At 41.2% G+C, this 25,184-nt stretch overlaps 1 protein-coding gene across 1 annotated transcript in view; it reads right to left on the reverse strand.

Moving 5' to 3' along the window:
• The window catches only part of LOC145656144 (homeodomain-interacting protein kinase 1-like), a 37,230-nt gene extending 17,071 nt beyond the window's left edge, over window positions 1-20,159 (reverse strand). The window contains exon 1 of the mRNA XM_081709520.1: window positions 20,155-20,159. Coding sequence (XP_081565646.1) covers window positions 20,155-20,159 — 5 coding nt within the window. The remainder of the gene's footprint in view (window positions 1-20,154) is intronic.
• Window positions 20,160-25,184: the final 5,025 nt, after the last annotated feature.

Below are 25,184 nucleotides of genomic sequence, written 5' to 3' on the forward strand. Positions count from 1 at the left end.
GTGTACAGGCAGCCACGACCAAGGCACACAGCAGGGTTTAAATACATGAACTAGAAACGAGGGACAGGTGTACGCAATCAGTGTGAGGACAAAATGAAACCGTGGAACGGAACAAAACACAAGACATGGAAAACACGGAACATGGAAGGGACTGATCGTGACAATCAGCATAGATTATTTAACACAAAGATTCAGAACTGCTGGTGCTGTGTATTTAATCATCTAATATAGACACCAGTACCTCCACTAAAGCCTGCCATAATGATATCAACATCAAATGCAAAAAAAGTAATTTTGTTTCCAATAGTAAAACCAAAAAAAAAAGCCAAACAAATAAAACGTGATGATGGACATGCGCCTCTTTAAAGGATTTTCTCAATAAATATATGTAGAATTTATGACTATAACAGAAAACAGCAAAGAGAAAAATGCAAGAATGCATATGGCGAAGGACGTATGGCAAGTATGGCTAATTCCTCCTAAATGTCTATTTGGTTCCATCAATGCAATATTTGAAGCTCTATGAAATAAACAAACCAAATTGTTATCAGAACACTCCACTATATTCATGAAAAACACTTTCTCATGTACTCTTGTTTTCTGTATGGCTTTAGCCACTCCTGCTGCATGTTGGGTGTCTTTTTTCCATGTTGTCTAGCTGTGTGCTCACATGCATGAGTACTTGTCTCTCTCCCCCTTTCTTAGCTCACAATCTGATTCCAGTTTTCGAGTGCAAAATACAATCCTTGCTGTCACGTAGGAACCCAAACCAGGCGAAACTCTCTCTCCTGGGGGCTACGTGTTGACATACAAGCTGACAGCAGGGCCCAAACTTCGGGAATTAAACCTTAACAAGCTTGCCTCTCTAGGTAACTCAATTAGCGAGTAGGCTTAGTTAAAATAACAGCTTTAGTGAGCAAGGCTCCGATGAATAACGCAAGTTATGATGGCCATTCACACTCCAGACACATTTTTTCGTAACTCAACAATGACTCCTAAGTTCTTTCAAACTTCTCAGTAAGGAATTCAAATCTGAAAAAGGATGTTCAAGAATAGTTTTGAGATGTCATTCACCTGGTTCTGAAAACTTGACTTGTAGAGTAACATACCATGCTGATGAGGTTACAGTGTCAAGCGTGAATGTGTGGAAGCTTGACTTGGAAAAAAGACAATGAATTGGCCATCAAGTCTACAACAAAAGCATGCCAGCTAACATTGGTACTCACCCCAACCTGCCTTTGCACTGTGCAATTCCAGCAGTCTTAAACATTGTTTTGCATTTCAAACTGTACAAGACGATGCATCTGAAACCTTGACCAAACTCCATGGCACAGTGCTCCATCGATAGTTGTTCTCAATATTGGACTACAGATTTTCTGGAAACTATCATGCTAGATCATTAAGATATTGTGCTTTTGTCACAACAAATGTGAAATCAAAAAGGCATTCTATCTGCTGCCACAACTGCACAAAATATTTTTGTGTCCCACATACTTCATGCTCATTTCGCTATACCGCTGTTATTTGTAGTTGGCATGTGAGCTATGGCAGGCTGTTTCCTATTGGTTGTTTTTATACGCGTGTTGCGTATATGTGTACTGCGAGATTTTAGAGCAAAATTTCTGACACTGCATGAGGAGACATGAGATGCTCAGTCCAACATTTCAGTAAAAAAAAAAAAAAAAAAAAAAGGCAATCATTCATATTTTGAAGCACTATAGACTTTTTATGGTCTGAAGCTATAGTGGAATGGTTTTCCAGGCTGGACGAGGTATGAAGTGAAAACACGGACTCGATCATCTCCACGTGTGGACTCTGTGTCCAGCAGGGCCTCTCCAGGAGCCTGGATAGTGACCGATTTGTCCCCTCTGCTGTCCCTGCTCTTAGAGCGGTGCCTGTCTCTCCGATCCCTGAAACACCACCACACACGCACGCGCACACAGATGTATATAAACATTTATATACACAGTATACTCCAAGTTGGTACATAAAGCAACATAAAATGGATAATCGTTAAATAACGATACGGTGGTACCCTCAGTGTTTGCAGTAGTGTACATTCACATTTGTATGTTCTAGACAAAACATCAATGCCCGCCCACATTTAGGCAAAAGGGAAGAATGTCGGGAAATGGCATACGCACCTGTGCTTGCGAGAGCTACGGGAATGGGAGGACTTGTAGGAGTAGCCTGAGTACTGTGACTCGTTGTCCATGTCTGGGGCCAGTGCCTGGGGTTTGTGGACCTCAGCTCCGCCCCTGGAACGTTCTGTTGCTCTGCGCAGTTGAGTTTTGCGCTCTGAGATAGATTTAGAGGATAGCGCCAGCGGCAGCTGCAGCAGTTCAACCTTACTCCTGAGAGAATCTATTTTGAAGGCTGAAGAGGAGGAGGACTAACCTGAGGGAGGAAGAGAAATAAGTATACCTTTAAAGCAAATACCATAATCCAGAGCAACACATCTCAGAGTGAACACACTCCCTGTTAATCAAACCAAAGACTGGTGGTGTCAGCACAAAGCTCTATCTGCTCTTAAAGGTGAGCTACAAGTGCCCACAATTTCATTACAATCTGTTCTCATTCAGAATGAACAAGTGCATATAAAATCAGAGCAACACCATAATATGTAGAGATCTATAAAGATCTCTTTTTATATATTTCAATGAATCCATTAATGTCCCGGAACAGTGATAGTATAAAATTAAGTCACATTTTGAAAATGAACATCTTGAATACACACTGAAAATTCAAACAAAGGTTGTAGTCTTCATCTATTAATTGAACTGTGCAAGAATAATGAACAAACCAGAAAATAGCATTACACACTACTTCACCTTCAAGGTATTAAATGTGTTTCACCCTAAGGAAGCAATTTACAAAAACAGGCCCATCATTCAACAACTTTGTGAATCAGTGCTTTCACAATTCTCACACTCACCACAAGGTCTCATCACACACACACACACACACACACACACACACACACACACACACACACACACACACACACACACACACACACACACACGCATTCCCCAGCCATCTCCCATCATCTCCAGGGTTACCAAGCTTGGCTCTTACCAAGGGAATGAATAAGGGGGTACAGGAGCAGTGAACAGTGTGGGGGCTACGTTTCTATGGTTACATGACCTTTAACCACACAACCCTATTTCTGGGGAGAGCAAAAATATGTCAGTGAGCTGTTTGTATGTTTACCTGGGTCTTTGTGTGTGTGGTCAGCTCTAAAATAACAGCAGCAACTGTCATTGAAGAAGCTGTTGTGTGTGCCTGAGTAGGTACTAAACACATTCTTAAGAATAGTGACTCTTAATCCAATTCCTTTAATGAAGAACCACAACTTTCCTCACTTTCTATTTCTAAATGTCTGTCCCCTTCTCTCTGATTGGCTGTATATGAAGGGAACGCAAACTTGATTAGGAAGCCAAAAACACAGACCTCCTCTTTCTGCTGTGTCTATGTGCATGCACTTCTCACTCACCCACTTGTCAGGGATTGTTTACAAAACTGATAATACAGTCAAGGATACTATTTGTCGAGGGCAGACTCCCAACACATGCCACTCATCAATCTCAAATAGGGGCTCTTGGATTCTCTCACACACACACACACACACACACACACACACACACACACACACGCTTCTCACAGGAATTGTAAAAACAGTAGGCCTACATTTGAACAGAATAGAATGGGACCATAACCCCATACATTTTATGATAAAGTTTAAAATAAAAACTCATATATAAAAACATAACTCTCGAAGAAAATTAAGAGATCAGTCCAAATTAGTATCTCTGCGTTTGGCAATGATTTCAATTCCACAGTCTGTTGAATTCCACCACATGTACAGCTCTTTGTATTTAATGAGATTCTGATTAGGTAATCAAAGCTTATTTAACAAGCAGTGTGAAAGACTGGTGGAGAACACCTCAAGATGCATGAACAAGCTGCAATCAAAATCTGAGATATTCCACCAAATACTGATTTCTTAACTAATCCTAAATTAAAACATTAGTACCATAATCCTTAGTCCTTAACACTGATCTTAGACTATTTCATTCTTTTTTGAACCATAACATTAGCCATTATACAACAAAGGCCAAACTGGAGTCAGTGTAAAGGAGCCACTTCTACCAACATCTTAACAGATCAAAGTATAAATCCTTTCATATGTGTCAAAAACCAACCCTGGCATCACTGAGCCATTTCAAGAGGTGAGGGATGAGCTTCACAGTATTTACACTACACAGAATGTGCCTCTTCATCGGTAATGACATGATATCAGACAACAAATATGTTCCTTTTTGTCCCCTGCAATGTTGACAGGAGTCAGTCCAGAACAGGGCTGCACAAATAAGTATACAGTAATGAGCAGTGAAGATGATGTCTTGCCACAACACAATGGCAATCCCAGTAAGCCCTGCCTTATCCATTGTGCGTAAAGAGAGGCCAAACCTTTATTTTCTATTCTGTAGAACGCTTAAAGAAATAAAATAAACTCCTTCCACACTCTTTATTCTTTGCTCTCGCATAGTGTTAATTTATAAAATAAAGGATACAACATAGACATATGATGATATTAATGCAAAATACCCTCTTGGAGCCCATGTGTCTTGCAGGGGTCCCAGTGCAAAAGAACCTGAATTTGTTTAAGTCACCCATCCACACATTCCATAAGGCGAAGAGAGATGAAGACCACCATCTTGCCTCAAGTTGACATGGGCACATTATAGGTTCTCGAGCAAAATGGTACCTGTTGGATTGCCAGTTTGTCACTGATGGCGTGAGTGAGTATTAACATACATGTATTGGGCAAAGTGCTTGGGGGGGGGGTCCCTTTAGTGGGCAGATTCATTTCCTCAGCCATACATTTTCAGTCTCATTTTAGTTCCATTTCTTCATCTTCACTGACTAATCTTTTTTTTTAAACTGTCACCTCAGTTCCCTTGTTCCAACTTTAGCTTTACCTGATAAAAAAAAACACCTCACATATCTGGACTTTCATTTGAATGCTTTTTATTCCAACTCGGTGCATGTGCTGAAGGTTCGTCTGTCCTGTCTCTCTCTTCTCAGTTGCAGACAATACAATATTTGCAGGTTTCTCCCAGGAGAAAGGCATGCTGGGATAGTAAAGAGCTACACCGGATGTATGAAATGGCAGGAATGCCACACCCTTATTGTGTGTGTTCATGTTTCAAATGTGTAAGTAAAACTCTTTACAATGTCTCGTGTAATAAATCAGAATCCTGTAGAATGGCTCTCGGGCTGAGCTGGTTCTGTTGGCCCTTCTTCGTTACCTAAACAGGTTGGAAAGATGACCATACAATTGCCACAGTCTGCAGGGGTAGTACACCATAAGCAACATAATTACATCAACTCCAAAATCAATACTAAACATTATTCAAATACATACATAAAATTCTTAAAGTTGAAATTAGGAATTGCTACAGGTTTGAAGGCCAGTTTTCAGTCTGGCAATAGCAAGACCCAAGATCTGCGGTGATGTTTTAATATTCAACTGTGTGCTCCATTTAAACTCAACCCCAAATTATCCCAGTGATTCCAGATTAGTTCTTTTTGTTTGGTACAATCAAAAAGAATTGTGCTACAGCATTAAACAGGTTTAGCCCCAGTATTTATAAATTGCTTCTTTGACACACTTACCATCGCTCGACCCAAGATAAATAGATGGTGTCCTGATAATGGAGGAAGACCCATGGATGGTGTCATCTGAACTGACAGACAGGTGACTTTTTTCTCACCATTGTGAGCAGTCTACACTGGTCTGCTTCAATCTCCTATGAAAATGAAAACAAGGAGTTAACCAGGATCTCACAAGTGCACAAAGCCATTCTTTTAAAACATAACATGAAAGTGCTAGCTAGCTGCAATGATAGTGTGTGTGTGTGTGTGTGTGTGTGTGTGTGTGTGTGTGTGTTTGTGTGTTTGAGAGAGAGTGAGTAATATATCCACTTTACCCTAAGCTGATGCAGGTTTTTCATCAGTCCCTCCATTCTTTGAAAGATTCCATCCACATTTTTTATCATGCGCTGCCGTATGCTTGCTCGTGATTGGCAGGGCCTCGTTTCATGCCTCAGCATCTCCAGGTGTGAACGGCCTTTTGGTGACTGGCAAGGCATCTCCTGCCCTTCTTGCTGTGAGGACAATGATGTCACTTTCTGCTTCTGACTGGCAGCCTCTAAAGGATCCAAGGATCCAAGGATCAACAGTCTTAGTGTCCTGACTGGCAGAACACAAAGGGTGCAAAAAAGTTGGTAAATATCTGAGCCTGCTAAAATTCTATTTATAAAAACACCACCACCACCACCAGAAATATACTGTTTAACTATCATAGTGCAACAATGACTGTGTAACGGAGTGTAACAAATTCTTACCATCTTGAAGAGCAGCATCAGCCACTTTAGCTTGTCCTCCCACATAACCCTGCCCACCAGTATGCATGTAGGCTTCTGATTGGTCAGTTGGGATAGTAGGTGTGAGAACATTTTCATCATCACTCTGTGAATCTCTCTCTATCGAACCAGACTCTTCTGATAGGGAGCCATCTAGGGACCAAAGGCATCAGCCATAAGTACCACAGAGAGCAAATCCTATGACATTGTATACAAACAAAAACAAACATGGGCTTACCTAGACGACCGACTTGATTACCGTGCAACCGTAGAACCGCAGACCTAGAGGAGATGTCAGGAGTCCAATCATTGTAAGTGCATCTTTGAAATTCTGCCTTCTCTTAACAGCATTACAGCAGCATTAGAAAACTTTCAAAATCCTGAGTACTTACGGAGCTGTTGATCCTTGCTCGGTGGCTTCAATGCCTCCAGAGGCCGAGGAGATGGTCTTTTCTAACAGGTTCTTCCATCTGTGGAAACATCGCTAAAGCCATCAGGTCCCAATTTCTACAACAGCACAATGTTGTTAAAATCATCTGAACATATGGGCATAGTATTCAAAGAAATACTTGCCATATTTCTGAGCTGATTTTGCGGGAAATTCAAATGGTTATCCATTCATGCACAATATCTACTTCACTTAAGGCTTGGTTTCTATACTTCTGGGTGCCTGGTTTGTCATTTAAACCATAAATGGCCCGACACCATAAATGTAATCACAATACAGACACAGCAGTGCTGACTGGTTGACCTTGATGACAAGATGGTGGGTCAGAGAGAGGAAAAAAAACAAACTCACGTGTTTTTCTCAGAGGAAGTCCCAGCCACCAGCTCGTATATCTGTCTCTCTGATGTACTGATCACATACAAGGCCTTGTTATCTGATAGAGAAGAGCAGGTTGTCAAACAATGTATTCAAAGTAACCCACATGCAATTTCTAACTGGCTTCTTAATTTTTTAAAAATAAAATAAAGACAGTTATTCCAGACCCATTCATCTATTCTGGCTATTCATAGCTGTAAGAATAACTACAAATATACCTGTAGCCACAGATCTGACAAGAGATGAATCCAAGCGAACAACGGGGCAAAAGGTGGTTTTGAGGTGCGTGTTCCCACCCCAAACCCCACCCAGTGAGCGCGCTGGACATCGCAAGTTCAAACGGTCACCTGGACCCCTTTGGAGTAGCACCAACAGGTCTGAGAGAAGCAGAGCATGAATGTCTGGAACACACACACACACACAGAGTGAGAATGGACCTGTCAAGTAATCATTTGCAAGAGGAAAAACAAAAATGTATGCAAGCTTGCACACAGATCACTGAAAGCATCCATTCACATTAAAAGTCCTTGAAACATGTGCATACACACGTATGAGCATACAGGCAGATGCAGGTGCACACACACACACACACACACACACAGTTATTCAGACCATGTCATGTGTGAGGTAGCAGGGAACCAAATAACTCCAAGTCAGCATAGCACCATGCTCTCAATAGCTGCATTCCCCAGAGTGAACAGTGATTTGTTCAGCTGTGATGATCTCTTACCTATAGCTTTATCTTTACTAACTTTCCAAGTCAACGGTCCTTCGTGGATCATTTTCTTAGTGGTCAGGTCCAGATTCTACATAGAAAAAGAATATAGTTAATAATTCATACTCTGGATCAGGTGCTCCAAGACCAGAGAAGCTGTTTGGAAGGCAGATGGTGGATACATAGTAAGGCCGTACCTTGAACTGAGCAGCGACAGGACTGGCCTGCCTCTCCAGAGGGGACAAGTCTAGCCTGCGCTGATAACGGCTGAGCAGTCGCCGGTGCTCCGTCTCCCTGACGACCTCATTGACAGCTCGCAGTATCCCACGGCAGCACGCCTGTGCCCTCACCAATGGCTGCAGGTCTGGAGAACCAGCTGTTGTGGGGGCACATACTAGTGTTAATCCAGGAGAAAGGGTGTGTGTGCTTGCCTCCTTGGTAAACTGGTATGTGTGTGTATACTGAAGTGTTTTCATGGTTCAATACATTGTGTGTGAGTGTTTCTATACATGCCTTCTGTGTGTCTGATGATGTTATCCAGCAGCAAGGGGTATTTGGTGAGTCTCTGCATCTCAGACACTAGAAGGTCCTTTAATTGTAGTCGGCGGCAGTGAGGGCTGGCTTCACATTCCTAACACACACACACACACACACACACACACACGAATGAGCCAAGGACATCTAAGTCCAAATGTGGATTCTGTTGACAGCAACACCAATTTATACCTAAAACAGCATCACTAGAAGTTATGTGCTGCAATAAAAGTCAAATATAAAAGACTGGATAGTCTCCAATTCAAAGTATGGGTCAACCAATTCACAACCCAGCCCACTAACAAATATGGCAGAAGCTCTAGTGTTTGTAGGTTTGTCCAAAGGCTTTATACCTCTAAAAAGTGTTACCTGTATAAGGTGCGCGAAACGCGGGTCTTTGCATTTATTTTTAATGAGCTCCAGTGCCTGACTCTGCTGACTGCACAGGTGAGACACCTGCTCCTGGAACTCCTCTCCTGCAGCGTCTTCAAACTATCACGCACACACACAAACACATGAGCTACTGACATATCAAGTAAAGCAACAAGTATATCCCACACTACACAGAACAACCCCTTCATTTTAGACAGCACCAAAAGATGATGTGAACTAGAAAGGGAGTAACACTAGCCAGCTCTCACTCTAGACACCATGATGTCTCCGATGCCTTGAACTATAGAAGAGTCCCTCAGCCTCTTCATGGACTCACACAGATTCGCTGAAACACAAATGCAACACCACAAAACAGAATCTGTTTAAGCGAGCCAGTGTATATGTGGTTTGTTAGAAAGTTGTGTCAGTGGGCAACAGAACTCTACTTGTGTCATGAAGGCCACGGCAGAAACAACATGTACAGCCTCCAGTCCATACCTGCTCACAGTAATGGCATGGTGCCGATAGCTGATATTGTTCTGTCATTAAATTCTCAGTTTGGGTGGGTTTTACACTTCTTTAATCTTGATTATGATTTAGACACCAAGTAGGCTTCAGAAATTTAGGTTTGAAAACCTCGCACACAGAGAGACTGACCATGAAGACTGTAGACCTGGGGCAGGTTGGGGAAGATACAGGAAAGTTCTTCGACGGTCAAAAGGTTCCTCATCTTCTGGAAGAACACCTGATCGAGAACCCTGAGAGTCCGCAAGTGAGATGCTTCCGTTGTGAACAGCTCTGAGGAAGAGGATATAGCAAAGTCACTACAATTTCTTACAAACGTTACACAATTCAGAATTCCACATTTTCATGAGTCAGGATAGAATTATCATATGTGCATAATAAATAGAATACTGTATGTTCAAAAGATTTAGTAGCTATTTAGTTTAAGTTAGATCAGTAAATAATTGTTTTCATTTTACATGTTAACTGTGTACTGGGAGTTGTCTTTTATAGTCAGTTGCTGTGCACCACATTTGCTGTTTTACCATATATGACAGCCTGCCGTTCGATCTCCCGGGAGCCGAGAGAGGCGAGTGTGTGCGGCTCCACTGTCTCCTGCCAGTTCTGACAGTGGACCGTGTCCTCTTCCAAAGGAGGTGCATCAGGCAACAACGCCAGTGGTGTATCCACACTCCTACAGGAAGGGAAGGAGGCATGGGGAAAGAGAGAAAGAGAGACAGAGCTTCAGCAGCAACTTACTAAGATAAATCAAGGTGACGGATATGGATGTTAAAGAACTGGACGGCAGGTGTGCATGTGTGCTCATTAGCATCAGACTAATGAGGTGTATATAGTTATAATTACATCTCAGTCATGCTCATGGATCTCTGCGTCCTGGTGCAAGGCGGTGACATACCTGTCCAGAGTAGATGCTGGAGGCCGGACATTCATGGCTCAGGAACCTCAGCAGCTCTTCCACTAGTGTGTCTACTGAAATATCTTGAATGTTGGATGATCTCTTTAGTGTTCGTTTCAGTATCTGTTCATTCAGCTGAAGAACACCTTTTCTGAACGCGTTATCAGACGCAACAATGGTCCTTAAAAATTCCACATTACCTATTATGATGTAATAAACCGAGGTGTGAGAGCTGCAGTAGTGATCTAAGCCAATTAGCTAGCTAGCTATGTTCTTGTCCAGACACTTTAATGCCTCATGGCTGGTGCAATGACACAATATTCAACATTTCCCTCTGATTCTACTTTTAATTATGTGACATTAGCTAAGCAACTATAAAGCTACTCTTGTCCAAAAATGCTAGTGTCGTTAGACATATCAAAACGTATCAAACATAGCTTTAGCTAGGCTAGCTAATCAGACCTTCTATGAAACTTAGTAAATTCATAGTTGTTAATCACAGTAAAGTGTTTTTTCTTTTTGTTGTTTAAAAAGAGTTACCTTGTTACCTTGCTAGCTAACAGTTAGCTAGTAACAATGCCTTCAAAAGTAGTTCTCCACTGATACAAGATACCTAAGAGAAGTTTGGCTCGGAATGTGACTGATTGAAAAACAAAAATACATCACAAATAGCGTTATGCAATAATACCTAAAGTGCATGCATCAAATACAAACAGTCCCCAATGCAAACCTCTTTTACAAGGCAGCTATTTAGCATCTGCTACTTCTGCAAAACAAACCCAGTCTTGCATGTTAGTGTTAGCTATCCAGCTAGCTAGGCATTGCTCCAGGACAGGTTTTAGTATAGCCAAAATAATTTGATTGCCTGTTAATTTTTTTAAAAAGTTGATGTAGAGATGTGACATTTTACTAAGCGTGCCCTGATAAAAAGCTAATAAAATAGCTAAGGGCCAGATTCTGTTATATCATTAGTTAGTGTCATGTCCGTTGATGCAGGAAAGAAGAGACAGGAAACAGTGTGTTACCCTGTGGCCTTTTATTAATGCAGAGCTCTGGAGATGTCACTTCACAACACAGTGCGAGTGAGATCTAAAGCATAACTTTGCAACAGACAGACATATTTCTCTCGCCTTGTGCCACTTCTGCTTTTGTGTTTTTCCATCTCAGCCGTCACCTCTGTTTGACCGTCTCGTACACATGTCTTCTTGCATAATCACACATATGCACGTCTAGGGCATTTCCTGTTATGTCTGGACATACAGTAATTATTTTATTTATTCAAGCATTAGTCCTATTCCATTCTGCACATTATTCTCTACTAGTGTAAGCTTAGCTTTCATTTAATTTCTGAAACTCCACAATTCCCCCTTTTGATCTCTACAAAGAGATCACCAATCACACTCCTTTATTCTGGCATCTCCTGTCTCTACGTCCCTTTCCCCCTGTATCAGTGGCCTCATCGTGGTACCCTCATGCACATCTTTCCTTTCTATCATAGCTGAGATTAGTCTAACCATTAACGCCCTAATACATGGAATACAGCAGCACCCGCATGTCACAACAATTCCCGTGAATGTGGCTAATGAAACCATCAATGACACAATTAAGTCTTTCCACTGACCGAACCGGCTCACCATCCAGGATTCCAACTGGTTGTTTATGCCTGAATTCTCATGCATTTCCTCTGATAGGGTCTTCAAACCATCCAATGCTCTACTAACTGACCCATCCGGAGCGGTATTATTAGCAATGAATGTACAACACACATCCTCAAGCATAGCGCAGACACCCCCCTTTTCCGCCAACAACATGTCTAATGCCATACGATTTTGCACCGCCATCAGTGAGGTTGGTCCCAGCTGATCTCTAAGTCCTTCCACTGCATCCCTAGTCAGGTTGGCTAGCCTGAGGACATTATAATGTACATAGTTAATCCGATCCACATTTTTATTTGGAGTAATGGGGAATAATGCAGAAAGTATCGGAATATTCTCAAATCCCCCTGCTATCTGGTCTGCTAACTTATATCTGTCCGGAACTCCGCGAGGTATTCCTATTGCATCTATGTATGTGGGGGTATTCCTTGTTAAATCAAAATGGTATGCCTCTCGCTACTGTCTTGCTGCATCAGTTACCGGGTCCCTGTGTAGTTTTTTGCCTATCAGTAATAAAGGAGCTGCTAACCTGACCATGGCGCATGTCCCCTCCGAGTTCTCTGGCATGTTAACAACCAAAGTCATCCTTCCACAATAATCATACAATCCTGCTCGTGCCCATGAACCCACAGACTCGTTCCCAGTGACCGTGCGGTTACACCATTCCGCCGGGATGTGCCCCAAGCGTACTTGAGGTGTGCTTGAACTTCTAACGAAGCACGTGTAGTTCCCCTCCCCCTTTTCGGGTGAAAATAGGTTCTGTTACTGATGGGGGGGAAAATAACGCTCAAAGTGTCACAATTCTTAGGGTTTCTTTCCTTAGTCAGGCCAATCATGCACGCATAACCCTTGGGGTCTTTTTGTGGGAATAGGGGTGCCGGGGTGGTTATAAGTCTGGGTCTTGCGGCTGCACATGCTACACATCCACCAATCTCTACCCCCATTCTTCTTCACCGTCTTGTTGTTAATGTTTTAATCCTTTCCTACTGCCATGCTATTATTTAACCCAAGCGTGACCAAACTGTAAATGGAAACACACAACACAATACACCAACAAATAATCAAACAACACAATTGTCCAGAAGTCATCACTGGTGTTCTGTTCTTCTTACTTCAGGGTCTAAGGGTGGACTACCTTGACCCTTTTGCTCCCGGGGATTATTCTGCCCCTTCCGGGTCAGGTGAGTTAGGTGATGTTTCAGCAAGGTCCCTCGCTGTCTCTTGCAGACTCCTCTGCGGTGACTCTGCGGCGGCGCACTGGCTCAGATGAAACCACGTTTCCCCTTTACCCTTCAGGCGTACGGCGTGGCTGGTTCTTTCTGTCACCTGGAATGGACCTGTCCACCTCGGCTCACTCCATTTTCTCTTGATGACTCTCAGCAGCCCCCAGTCCGTAACGGGTATCGTCTGGGATTGTCTGCTCCCCGTCCGGTCCCCCTCCTGCGTGGAGAAAGCTGAAACGATACTTTGCAATTCATTAAAGTATGATGTGTGTGTGAGATGTTTTTCTTTTCTCATTTATTGTTAAGGGTCCCTGGGGTCCTGGAAATCCTCAACCTGTCTGCAATTCAAAAGGGGTAAAACCAGTTGTTGCATTTACTGAACATCTAATTTGCATTAATGCCAAAGGTAAGGCATCAACCCAATTTAATTTTGTCTGTGCACAGATTTTGGCCACTTTGTTTTTCACATTTAGATTCATCCTTTCCACCTTACCTTGAGACTGAGGATGATACACTGCCCCAAATGAATGTTTCAGACCCAGCATTTTCTCTAACTCCTGCAAATTGCGCGCTGTAAAATGAGTGCCATTATCTGATCTCACCTTTCTCTGAAACCCATGGTAAGGAATGTACTGGTTCACCAGGAACTTTACCACTGAAGCACTGTCTTCCCGTTTTGTTGGCCACGCTTCCGGCCACCCTGTGTAGTTGTCTACGCACATCAATTCGTACCTGTCACTGTTAAAGCTGGAGACTATGTACTGGTGAAGGTGAGCTCTTACTTCAGTTTGCTACTCCTACATGTATATCTGTCTGTGTTGAGACTAGAACAGGAGCATGTTTTTACACACACACACACACACACACACACACACACACACACACACACACACACACACACACACACACACACACACACAGATATATATGAGCTGTATGTGTGGAATATTTATTCTGGTAAGCCTGGTCTGTGATATGTAATATACATGGCTGTGAAATATACTGTACAGTTGTGGCTACATTTCCATGATTATTGGTGACTACTCTCTCCTTTACAGATTATCTCAGCCAGCTCTCAGAGTCTGCAAGGCCACGCCTTCAGCCACGCCTCCCTGAGTGATGGACACCCCAGACGCCTATTGATGCACAGGCAGCTGCATATTAGCCTGTAGGTTCCACCTTCTTAGTATCAGGACTGGGTGGGAGTGTGTGTCACAGACCTATAGGTCTTCCCAGCTCCAGCTCTTGGAAGCCAGTATGCTCAGTGAGGAGTGTTCACTGCCTCAATCACCCTGTCTCCTCATTATCAAGCTCCTTATGAGGTGATTCAGGCATGGTGAGGCAGAAAACCCCTGAAAATATGCAGGGAAGTTTCCTCAGAACTTGAGCTCAGTGTTCCTGAAGTGCAGTTTGAAATGAAATAAGGCTTTTCATTTTTTCATTCATTCATTTATTCAGAATCATGTCTGACTCATGTATGACTCAGTGTTAAAGGAAAGTTTTTGTCTGGGTACACACTTTGCAAACTTCAAACTGCATGATTAGCAGACAGTATTGTAGCTATTCAAGTTTATGATCAATAATGTAAGGTAAGTGTGTGTTAACTCTGGGTGGGTCAGGGTGTATTCTCCCCTAAACATACTTCTGACATAATGATTTGTTTAAACACTACAATTCTCTATATCCTAATAATTACTGCCACATTTTAATAACCTGCAATACACTGTAAATACAGCATTTGTAAGCTTTAAATTTACAAACATGAACAATCATACTATAGCAAATACATGATACTCATACCTGTGACATAGTGTTTTGAACAGACATTTGCTGCCAGACCTGCTATTTTAGCAGGCTAAATAATCTGCCTTCTGAAATGCTAATATGCTTAATTTCATGCAAGTGCTAGTGTTCCTATTTGCTTGCTGATGTGCATGGAAGCGCCATATTATTATTATTACTATTATTATTATTACTATTATTGTTATTACTATTATTATTATTATTACTATTATTATTATTTTTATTATTTTTATTATTATTGAGTCACACTGCTATCAAGTTAGCTGGTTGCTCTTAGCTAGTAGTGCGAACAGGACAGGGGACTTGGGGAAGACCCAAACGGTGAGGTTTGTGTGTGTACATTCACAAGTACTGGTGCATAAGAGACTTATTGTAAATGCATTGCCATTAATTGAGTCATTTTAAAAGATATTTACTCTCCCACTGCGCATACTCCCGTTTTCATAAATTGGTAAATATACATGTTGCTGCTTGTCACACAAACTTTTGTTGTACACAAGTAATAATGAGAAAAAGACTCATCATATATTTTATGATATAGCTAAAGCTATGCATTTATCAAGAGGATTTAACACATTACAGAACACATCTAGTTAATCCTTTCCATGATTGACCCAAGGGCAGATAGCAATTATTTAAGTATTACTATGTTTTAATTTAATAATAAAAATGACCATATGAACCTTTTTGCTTTATATTTGTTTATATTCAACTGCCTTTATAATGACAATTATTTATGACAATTTATGACAATTTACAATACATTATCAGTGAGTGGTATAATTAAAGTAAAATCATTGTTAAATAAGTCTCATTCTTGTCTCAGATTCAAACACTACAAAATCTTGGTCTTTGCTTGAATGATTTTTTAATGGTCCTGACTACAACACTATCCTTTGATAAGCTTGGAAGTTGTACACTACTGTGAGAGGAAGTTACATTCAGCTAGGAAAGAATCAACAATCAAATAATATACACAGATTAAGATGGTCATTAAAGATCCCAAACTAAGATTAATGCACTAATTAATAAACTACAACTTGTTTGCAGGAGTTCATCAGTGTTTTATCATTGGCATAGGTAAAGGGGTTTTCAGGCACAAGTTAAAAAAGGCACAAGTTGTCAAAGCATAAGAATAATGACCATAATGATCATAAGAAAGCCTTTCTGAGGCAAAGATCTGAATTAACAGGGAATAACAGGAGCACTTGCAAAACTGTGCCTAAGTGTATCCAGAAAGCACTGTTGGGCTTTTGTAGGAAAAAAAGGTTACACAAAAGTTACACTGATAAAACAGTTTAATCTGAACGAAGAATCAAGACCCAGGAGCTGTAAAAGAATAAGTTCATCTCTGCATTGCTCTCTATATAGGGGGAGTTTTACAACATTGGAGTGCACAAGAAACCCGCTTTTGCCCCGACATCATTTTCACTGCCACCTGATGAAAGCAACATGCTGTATATGGGCATCTCTGCCTTCACTGCCAACTCAGCAGGCTTTGTGTACAAAAATGCAGAAGCACTCAGACTCAGAATCACAGATGACATGGTGAGTTTAAACCACTCCTTGCCATCACTGAGGGAAAGGTGTGGATGTGGTTACCTTACAAGACCAGGCTATTTAGTTAGAAGACTGATGAAGAAGACTGATAACTTTATACTGTTCTCCCAGTGCACATTAATAATCCCTTAATAGTGTAATAAATGAATGGACAAATAAATGATCAACAGTCCCTGAAAATGAAACAAACGTTTATCCTTCCAGATTCCCAGAGCCTCTCCATATCGTCTGAACACCAAGACATTTGAAGCCTTAATTCCGCAGGTACAAGAGATCACTTTCTGTATTCATCACACAAGCATGCAGAAACTGCTGATTTTATATTCTCACATAGGTTTCCTAACACAGTAGACTTTGAATCTTAAAGGAATAATAAGGTTTAAAGAGTAACAAATAATATGATCTCATTAGCAACACAACCATATTTAGATGAAGAATTTCCGAAAAGAACAACATTTCACATGATGATGCTTGGATGAAATGTGTTGAAAACACTGAGTTCTTTTGCTTTTGGTGCTAAAGGCACTTGCAAGTACACCTTACACAGATTGATGGTGGTAGTATAGTTGGCATTCAGTTAAATCAATTAAACTTTGGACAGGGGTAGATTTGTCCTTCATACTGTTATTCAGCACAGGTAATAGCCATTTTGGGACTTTGTATCACTTTTGGGAGGCTGCCGTGTTCTCCTTAAAGTACCCAGGTTGAAGAGTGCTGGGCCCAGGAGTATTATCACCTGCTCCTGCATTTCTGCCGATGAAATAGTGAGACGGATCCACATCCTGCCTGCTTATTGGGGACGTACTGTTCTAGCAACTCTTCCTCATCTGTCCATGCTCATACCATGGGTTGCTGTACTTTTTCCATGCTTATGTGGTACTCTTTCCGCAGGATGCTATGGAACTTTTGGTGCTCCCTGCTCCTCTCTGGCATTTGTAGCTTGACCTTCCTGGTGATTTTTTTGCAGTCCACGTCACTTTGCCAGGAGCTTCCTTTTGCTGATTAGCAGAAGCAGGAATACCTCCTGTCCTGCCAGGCTTTTGCAGTCATATTAGGCACATTGACTGCTCCGCTCTTACTTGCTTTCTATATCTTATGTTTGGGCTACTTGTGGAAGTGACATGAAAGCAGTGTTATGTTTATGTTAGTGTGGAGTTTGATATCTGGTGGAATTTCCACCACGCTGTTAGTATCATGGCCACCCACAAATTGTTGATCATGAATGTTCTTTAATTGATTTGACTGATAAATGGTAAGTCTGACTTTTAGATCATATAGAACACCACAGACAACTGTTTGGCACATCACTGTTAAACCTCCTGATTGCAACCCGGGGCATCGTGAACTGTACAACATGACCCTCAGACAATGATCTCTGAGTGAATGTGATAAACATAATCATCTTCATATCATCACTTTCTCTACAAGTTCAGTGGAAGAGACGTCAGTGAAAGGGAGTTTTAATACCCTTTCCATTTTTAACTTTAATAAAAACACAGACGGAAAAATTCCAGAAAGTGAGACAGAGAAAGGAAACTAGACTTTAAAATGGTGCTGCCCTCTTGACTTACAACTGTAGATTATTGAAATTATTACAAATGTCTGACGCCAAAAGGGATTGTGTCAGTGTTTCACTACTCAGTATTGCATTTGGTAGACAGTATAAACAAGCAGACTATGGTTAAAAAAATCACAGAAATAAAGCAAACACCAATATAATCTTGAACCACCTAGTGCCAGGAAACATTAGATTACTGGAACAAAATCAGACAACTAGCAGAACAACTTTTTAACCAATGATGCAGATGCACTTTTAGTGGATTTATTTATCTGTATTTCAATCCACTAAAGTTTTTCATTTGATCTAACATTACATTTAAGACCGAAGTCCTGTTACGTCTCACAGAAGATTCCACTGATCAAGCTGCTACTTACCCATCCTGGTCCTGGAGTACCTTTGCTCTGTACACTTTAGTGATGTCTTTGCTACCAACAAGCCTATTTTAATCCATCAGATAGTAACCAAACGCTCCTTTGCTGCAGAGCACAGAAATCATTCAAATTTGCAGTCAACAGATACATCTGGGCCAGATTTTGGATCAGTGGACTAGGCTGGAACTGCACATATACTGTATATGCAAAATTCAAAATACGGGGAGTGGTTGGTCTCTTTTGCAATCAAATCTGAATACTATGGAATTCGTTTCACATTTGTTTAATTTGACAGATTTTAAATGGATAATGGACATCACTAGACAAAAAGGAATAAACAACTATATGAAAAGGAACAAAACCAAAAACAAAGGAAGACTTTAACACACTTGCCCAAACAAGCACTAAATCTGACAAAAATAGATCAACCAATGACATAGCTGTGAAGGAACATATTAGCCATTGTTTTCTTGTCATCAACTGTAATTTTAACTGATTGTTAACATACTGTTCAAGTCTTCAACTGATTTGCTCCCAACATACGAATGGGTACAAATATGGTTTATTACCCAGCTGCACAAATTGCTTCTGACATACTGGGCAGCTACAGGGTTCTTCTCCCGTGTGGATTCTGACATACTGGGCAGCTATGGGCTTCTTCAGTTGTGTGGATTGTCTTCTGCTCCTCCATGTGGCCTGTTTCACCAAAGCCCTTCCTGCAGTATTTGCAGCACTATGGGAAGCGGACACCCTTGTGTGAGCGTTTAGGTGCTTCTCAAGAGTCTGGGCAAGTTTGAAACACCTGCCCCAAACATCACTGACATTATTTCTTGTAGGTGATTAGCCACGTGTTTCTCTAGCCACAAGTACTTTTTGATTTATTTGTTTTTTTAAATAGGTAATTTTATATATAATGGCAACAAATGACATTTTAAATTTTATGACAAAACGTGCAAACAAGCTGGCCTGAGAGGTGTGTAGCGGGATATGACTCAGTGCGTCTCTGGTGCTGCTTTTGATGAGTACAGTGTCATGAGTGTGTCTGTCCAGCGGTGCAAAGAGGGGATACAGCAAGGCATGGCATGGTGTTTATTCATTCGTTTGCATAGAAAATGACGCCTTTTCACATTATGGAACTACAAATATGGCGGTCTTTTTTGTGCGGCGTAGTAATGACATATGTTGTGGAATTTTGAACAAACAGCAAGTCAGACGTGATTAAGAGAGTAATTTAATAAGAAAAAGAATAAAATAAATGTTTGGCTCTCCTCAGGTAGGGAGCCCCGAGTATACAAAACCGTGGCTAGTTATACTACTCCTGTGCTGTCTTTAACCAATCATCTTTTCTTAAGCAGCTCTTCTTTCCTTTGTTGCTGTGGCTATAAGCCAATCAGCTCTCAGCTTGGTTTTTTCCACAAACCAACCCAAACTGTCTCCAAACAGTGTGGGTTGTGTGTCAAGTTGACCTTGATGTTAACAGTTCCTGATACATGTTCAACTTAATCAGCAACAGGCGGATACAAATGTGCAAACAGCATTATTAATTTAAGAACAAAAGGATCAGTGTGATTTTATATGAATCACATAATACATAGTTTCGTATCATTTTCCATCACACGTAAAAACAGAGTCTCACCGTATTGTCGGGCAGGAGGATCTGGACTCATTTATTACTTAATATCTTACCCCATCTAGCAGTCATTAGAGGTTAGTCTTGAATTGATTTCTGTCGTGCAATATTTTAGATATAAATGTTTACATTTTCTATTACAGAACACGGCAAAGTATAGTCAACCAGTTCTAACCTTTTGAGAAAAACTTTAACTTCAAAGTAGGTGAATCTATTTACTTAGATTGAACCAATCGGATCACAGTTTATTTACATAACATCAATGCTTTGAGTGCTTTAGATATAAGGACATCATGGCGATCTTTCTGCTCACACCTCAGTCAGTCTAGAATTCTGTACTATGTGTTTCTATAGCTTCCAACTTTCACGAGTTTCTTGAATCTGTGGAGAAAAGTGCAGACTCAGGTACTTTCTTATTTGTGAACTTTTATACATTTTATGTAATTTATTTATCATCTATAATGTTTTATTACTTTTCATTTATAGATATAAGGACACAAAAACAGTTCATATACTCAATGAATTGTTACAAGATAATCTTTTCTAGAGAATGTTTACCATTTGTTAAAAGACTGATTTATTTCTAAAAGTTTATGCTGTGTGTTAATTTGTCACATGGAGGCAGAAGGGGTGAATCTGATATACCCCTCTTCCATCATCAACTATTCATCGAGTCCTCCAGTGGAGCTTGTACAACCAAAGAAACGCATACAGCGGTCACCGGCGGTTCTAAGTTACATCTAAAGAGGTCTAGGCCTATACACACTGTTCCACCTGAGGTAATAAAATGTTTTGGGGTAAAGGTATTTTCATGAGGCGATCTGTGACCTAATTATAATAGGCTTTGAAGCTCTCTGCAACAGGTGCAGAGTGGTGCAAGACTGTGTTTGAAAGCATAAAGAGGAATAATGTTTCTGGGGTATCTTAAGGCCTTTGTGGGTCTGTAAGTGCAGAGCAGAGGCTCTGATGCAGGTGGTTTCAAGGCCTCTGTGGAAGTCTACGGCAGATGACTCTGGACTGTTCCCGTGAGAAATAGCTTCCTAAGTATTGGGAAAGATCCCGGCTTTTAAAAGACGTGAAAGCCTCTTCGAGAGTTCTGTGGCTAAGCAAGGTTCATTATCTTACCATAAGAGCAGGGTGATACTGACCTGCAACATCATCTTGCAGGTGTTTGATGGTATGAGTTGAGATCATCTTTGTTAAAAACAAAAAAAACAACAACAAAAAAAAAAAACAGGAAAATCTTCCAATAGGATATACTGGGATCAAGCTTCAATTTGTACAATGATAGATCTCAATTTGCATATATTGAATAATGTATGGTTGAACACAGTGGTGGAGATTTCAAACACCAGTATGTAGAGAAGGTGTGGCAATCACATAATCAGTTGTGAAAACTGGATAAAAATGTGTGTTCCTTGTGTGATTATTAGACATATTCTGGACTATGCCTCGTTTGTATGTAACGCTGAGCTCAAAATAAATAATGGACCTACTACTCTCTTCAATTAATTCTGCATCTTTATTTTCTGTTTAAAGAGGGCTTAATAAAATTACTGGAAGGTGGGGAATATCTAGTAACACAGTGCCGAGTCCGCTAAACGTAGATCCCAGCCTTTTATATGGCCTCTTCCCTTTAATTCTACTGACTATAATTAATGTAAACCTTGTCGATTCTGGTGTTTGCTGTATAGAGGTAGCGAAAACTTTGCTAAAACCATGAAAATTTTGCATCCTGTGAAAACTTTATTGAACAATATAACATTGTTCCTTACCCAGAGCCATAACACATCATTGATGGATATCACACTGATGTGAGGGCGGTATGAGCCAACTCAACTGTATTTCCTGATTGTTTTATTCTGCAGGAGGATGTGGTCCAAATATTAAAAAAATCATAGGTTTGTTTAAGAGGACATAGTCGAACGGTTTGGGCTTACTGTTATTTTAATACTAGTGGTAACTATTAGTAAATACAACAATCTGACCATCCTCATACTGCATTGAGGGCTGATGGGGAGATGGTACCAGATGATGTTTAGGTATGTGGTTATGTTCATTTATTTTTGTTCCTTTATATTCACGTATTTTGCAAGTGCGTATGTTATTGAGTTTAAAACCATCCATATATTATGCAATTATAGAAAATACAGAAACTGCATGAGACTTCTCTTGACTTGCTAGAAGTTCAGACTGTAGCAAGCTTAGCATTAGTAAATGGAATAGGTGTCATTTTAAGGATTCATTTAAAGTATTCATGAGGTATTTCTCCTAACATCGATGTATCGACAGTGGCAATACAATAGATAGCATAACAAGAATTATAGGTGTATAATAGTGTAGTTACCCACAATGGTTAAAGTGTTTGAAAAGAGTTGTATAAAAAAATAGTTGGTTGGTTCGTGGCATAAAGTCATGAAACGGTGAAATGAGGTCATAAAAAGAGTGTTTACAGGGGAAAGTGCTTTAACATTGAATTAGACAAACTAATAACATAAAACATAAGGGAGTTTAGAGATTCTGTGTCCTTTCATAATGATTTCTGCATATGGCAGGCTGCTGCAAAGGATCCTGGGTAGGCTTCAGCAGACCTCAGTGTAAGATATATTAATAATATTAATCATAATAATACTAGTCAGAGGTTACTTGACTTGTAATCAGAATGTTGCTAGTTCAAGCCCTACCACTGCCAAGTTACCACTGCTGGGTCCCTGAACAGCAATGAATCCTCAATTGTATTATTAATACAATCCAATACACATGCCTAATGCTCAGCTGTCAACTGCAAAAACATTCTGACATTCTGAGCATTCGAACAGTAAGAGGAACAAAAAGAAAGGAGTGACGGACTGTACACGTCTCAATCATTTAGCCTTTTTACATGTTGTTTTAGTTTACTGCAATCAAGGCCTGAAACTGGAGTCTACAGACCAGGCAAAAATATTTAAAATATTTAATGCGTTTTTATTTTTTCAGTTTCAGTGTTTCAATGAGACTCAGGAGACTCCAGCATATGCAGAAGCTCCGAGTTGTCGATCTCCAGGCGCAAACCCGTCCCTGCAAGTTTGGGGTGCATGTTCTGGATCACGGGAAACAGACCATCCATCACCCAACATCTGCTTCTGCTCCTGCGGAGGTTCCAGATCCAGCACGGAGGCAGTGAGAGGTTCCTGGCCCAGAGATTGGTCTGCAGCCGGCCTGATGGTACTCGGCATGTATTGGAAATGCTGTGGTTGTATGCTGTGCATAGCCCAGGGGGTGCTGGGGTGGAGCTGTGCCAGTTGCCTGCTCGGGTAGCAGGCAGGCCAGTTCTGAGCTTGTGGAATGGCTTCCATGTTGTAGCCGGAGGGCGGGGCAGGCTGGTAGGGGTTGAGCACGAGGTTGGGCAAGGCACTCACGCTGGCCGTGCGCTTCATGTACTTGTTGGAGAGATGGGCCTGCCGCTCCTCCTTGCGCTGCGCCAGAGCCACGTACAGCGGCTTGGTGCCTACAACGCGCCCATTCATCTCCGTCATGGCCGTGGCGGCCTCCTCCGGCGAGGAGAAACACACGAAGCCAAACCCTTTGGAGCGGCCGCCCTCCATCATCACTTTGGCACTTGTGATGGTCCCAAACGGAGAGAACTCCTTACGTAGACGCGCGTCGTCCAGACCGTCGTCTAGGTTCTTAACGTACAGGTTGTCTCCCTGGTAGCGAGTCATACCGTCCTGCTTCATCTGCTCAAACTTTCGTTTCAGCCCTGTCTGCCTCTCGCCTTTCTTCTGGGCATAACCCACATACACCTTCTTCCCATTCAGCTCCTTCCCATTTATCTCATCCACAGCCCTCTGGGCATCCTCGTGCCTCTCGAAGTTCACAAAGCCAAAGCTCTTGGACTTGCCGCTCTCGTCGGTCATGACGCGAGTGCTCAGCGTTTGGCCAAACTTGCTGAAATCATCATGTCTCCACCCCAAGGGAATGTTAGGTCTCTTCTAGAATATCCTTCATCATCTCTGGAAGGTCAGGCAAGACCTCACTGATGGCGGTGTGTAACCATGTTTGCCCCAAGTCAGTCATTTCTGGAATCATGGATGATTGCTTACTGTACAAATAAAAGGAAAAACTGTCATTACACTGATCTCAAGTATGTGTATATATATATAAAAAAAAAACTTTTCATTTTGTGATACGTTTCTTACATAGTATGTGTGAATTTTTAGTATGGTTTCCATCACAGATCATGTTTACCTCGACAATACACTGTGTTTCAGTGGAAGGACTTGGTGCCCATTAACAATGTACAATGGTAAAAATCTACCAAGTTGTTAATGTTAAGACATTCCAGCCTTGAACTGTGTTTTGTCACAAAGTACAGATGGTATTCCTAATGAACGTCAGCGTTATGTATATCCATTACAAAATACACAGATGTATTATTTTGAATTAAAATAATGAGAAGTTCTCCAAACTCCATGTGCTCATCATTTTTTGACACAAGAAAATGTCCTTTTTTATATGATGCACCCTTACACTGCACCTCTATGGAAACACTAGTATTGTGTTCTGAAAAGCCAAACTCTCTAACTGCATGTTTAATTGCATCACTGTAAAGGTTGGGGTAGAAGGTACAACTGACTTTGACTTGCAGAAGCTGACAACGTCCAGGTCCAGCTGAAAGACATGCCTGAAACATCTTCTGTCTTTTGGATAAATTTAGGCAGATATTTTTTAAAGTTTTTCAAATGCCTGGCACACCTTTTGAAGTAGCTGCGTTTACTTTCAAAACGCATTGTCCACAACCTAATCAAGGGGGCAAATTTAAAAATTAGTGCTGGATAGTGTCGCAAGAAATTATGTTTTGGTCTTAGTGGACTCTCACTGTCACGGAACGCTCGCCTCCCCCGAGTCACGTGGTTTGGCCTGCCACGTGCAGTGGGAGGGTGGTTTTGTTTGTAACCACACCTGCACACACCTGCACCTTGTTCGTCCTGCCTCTCGTCCTGCGGCACCCGAGCCACCGCACGCTACACTCAGGAAATAAATGCAGATTCCAGATATTCTTGGATTATAATGTCAAGATAGGCCACCTGTGACAAAGAAATCGTCT

This window comes from Electrophorus electricus, unplaced genomic scaffold (genome assembly GCF_041902795.1).
Source record: "Electrophorus electricus isolate QZ-2024a unplaced genomic scaffold, ASM4190279v1 Scaffold50, whole genome shotgun sequence".
Classification (NCBI taxonomy): domain Eukaryota; kingdom Metazoa; phylum Chordata; class Actinopteri; order Gymnotiformes; family Gymnotidae; genus Electrophorus; species Electrophorus electricus.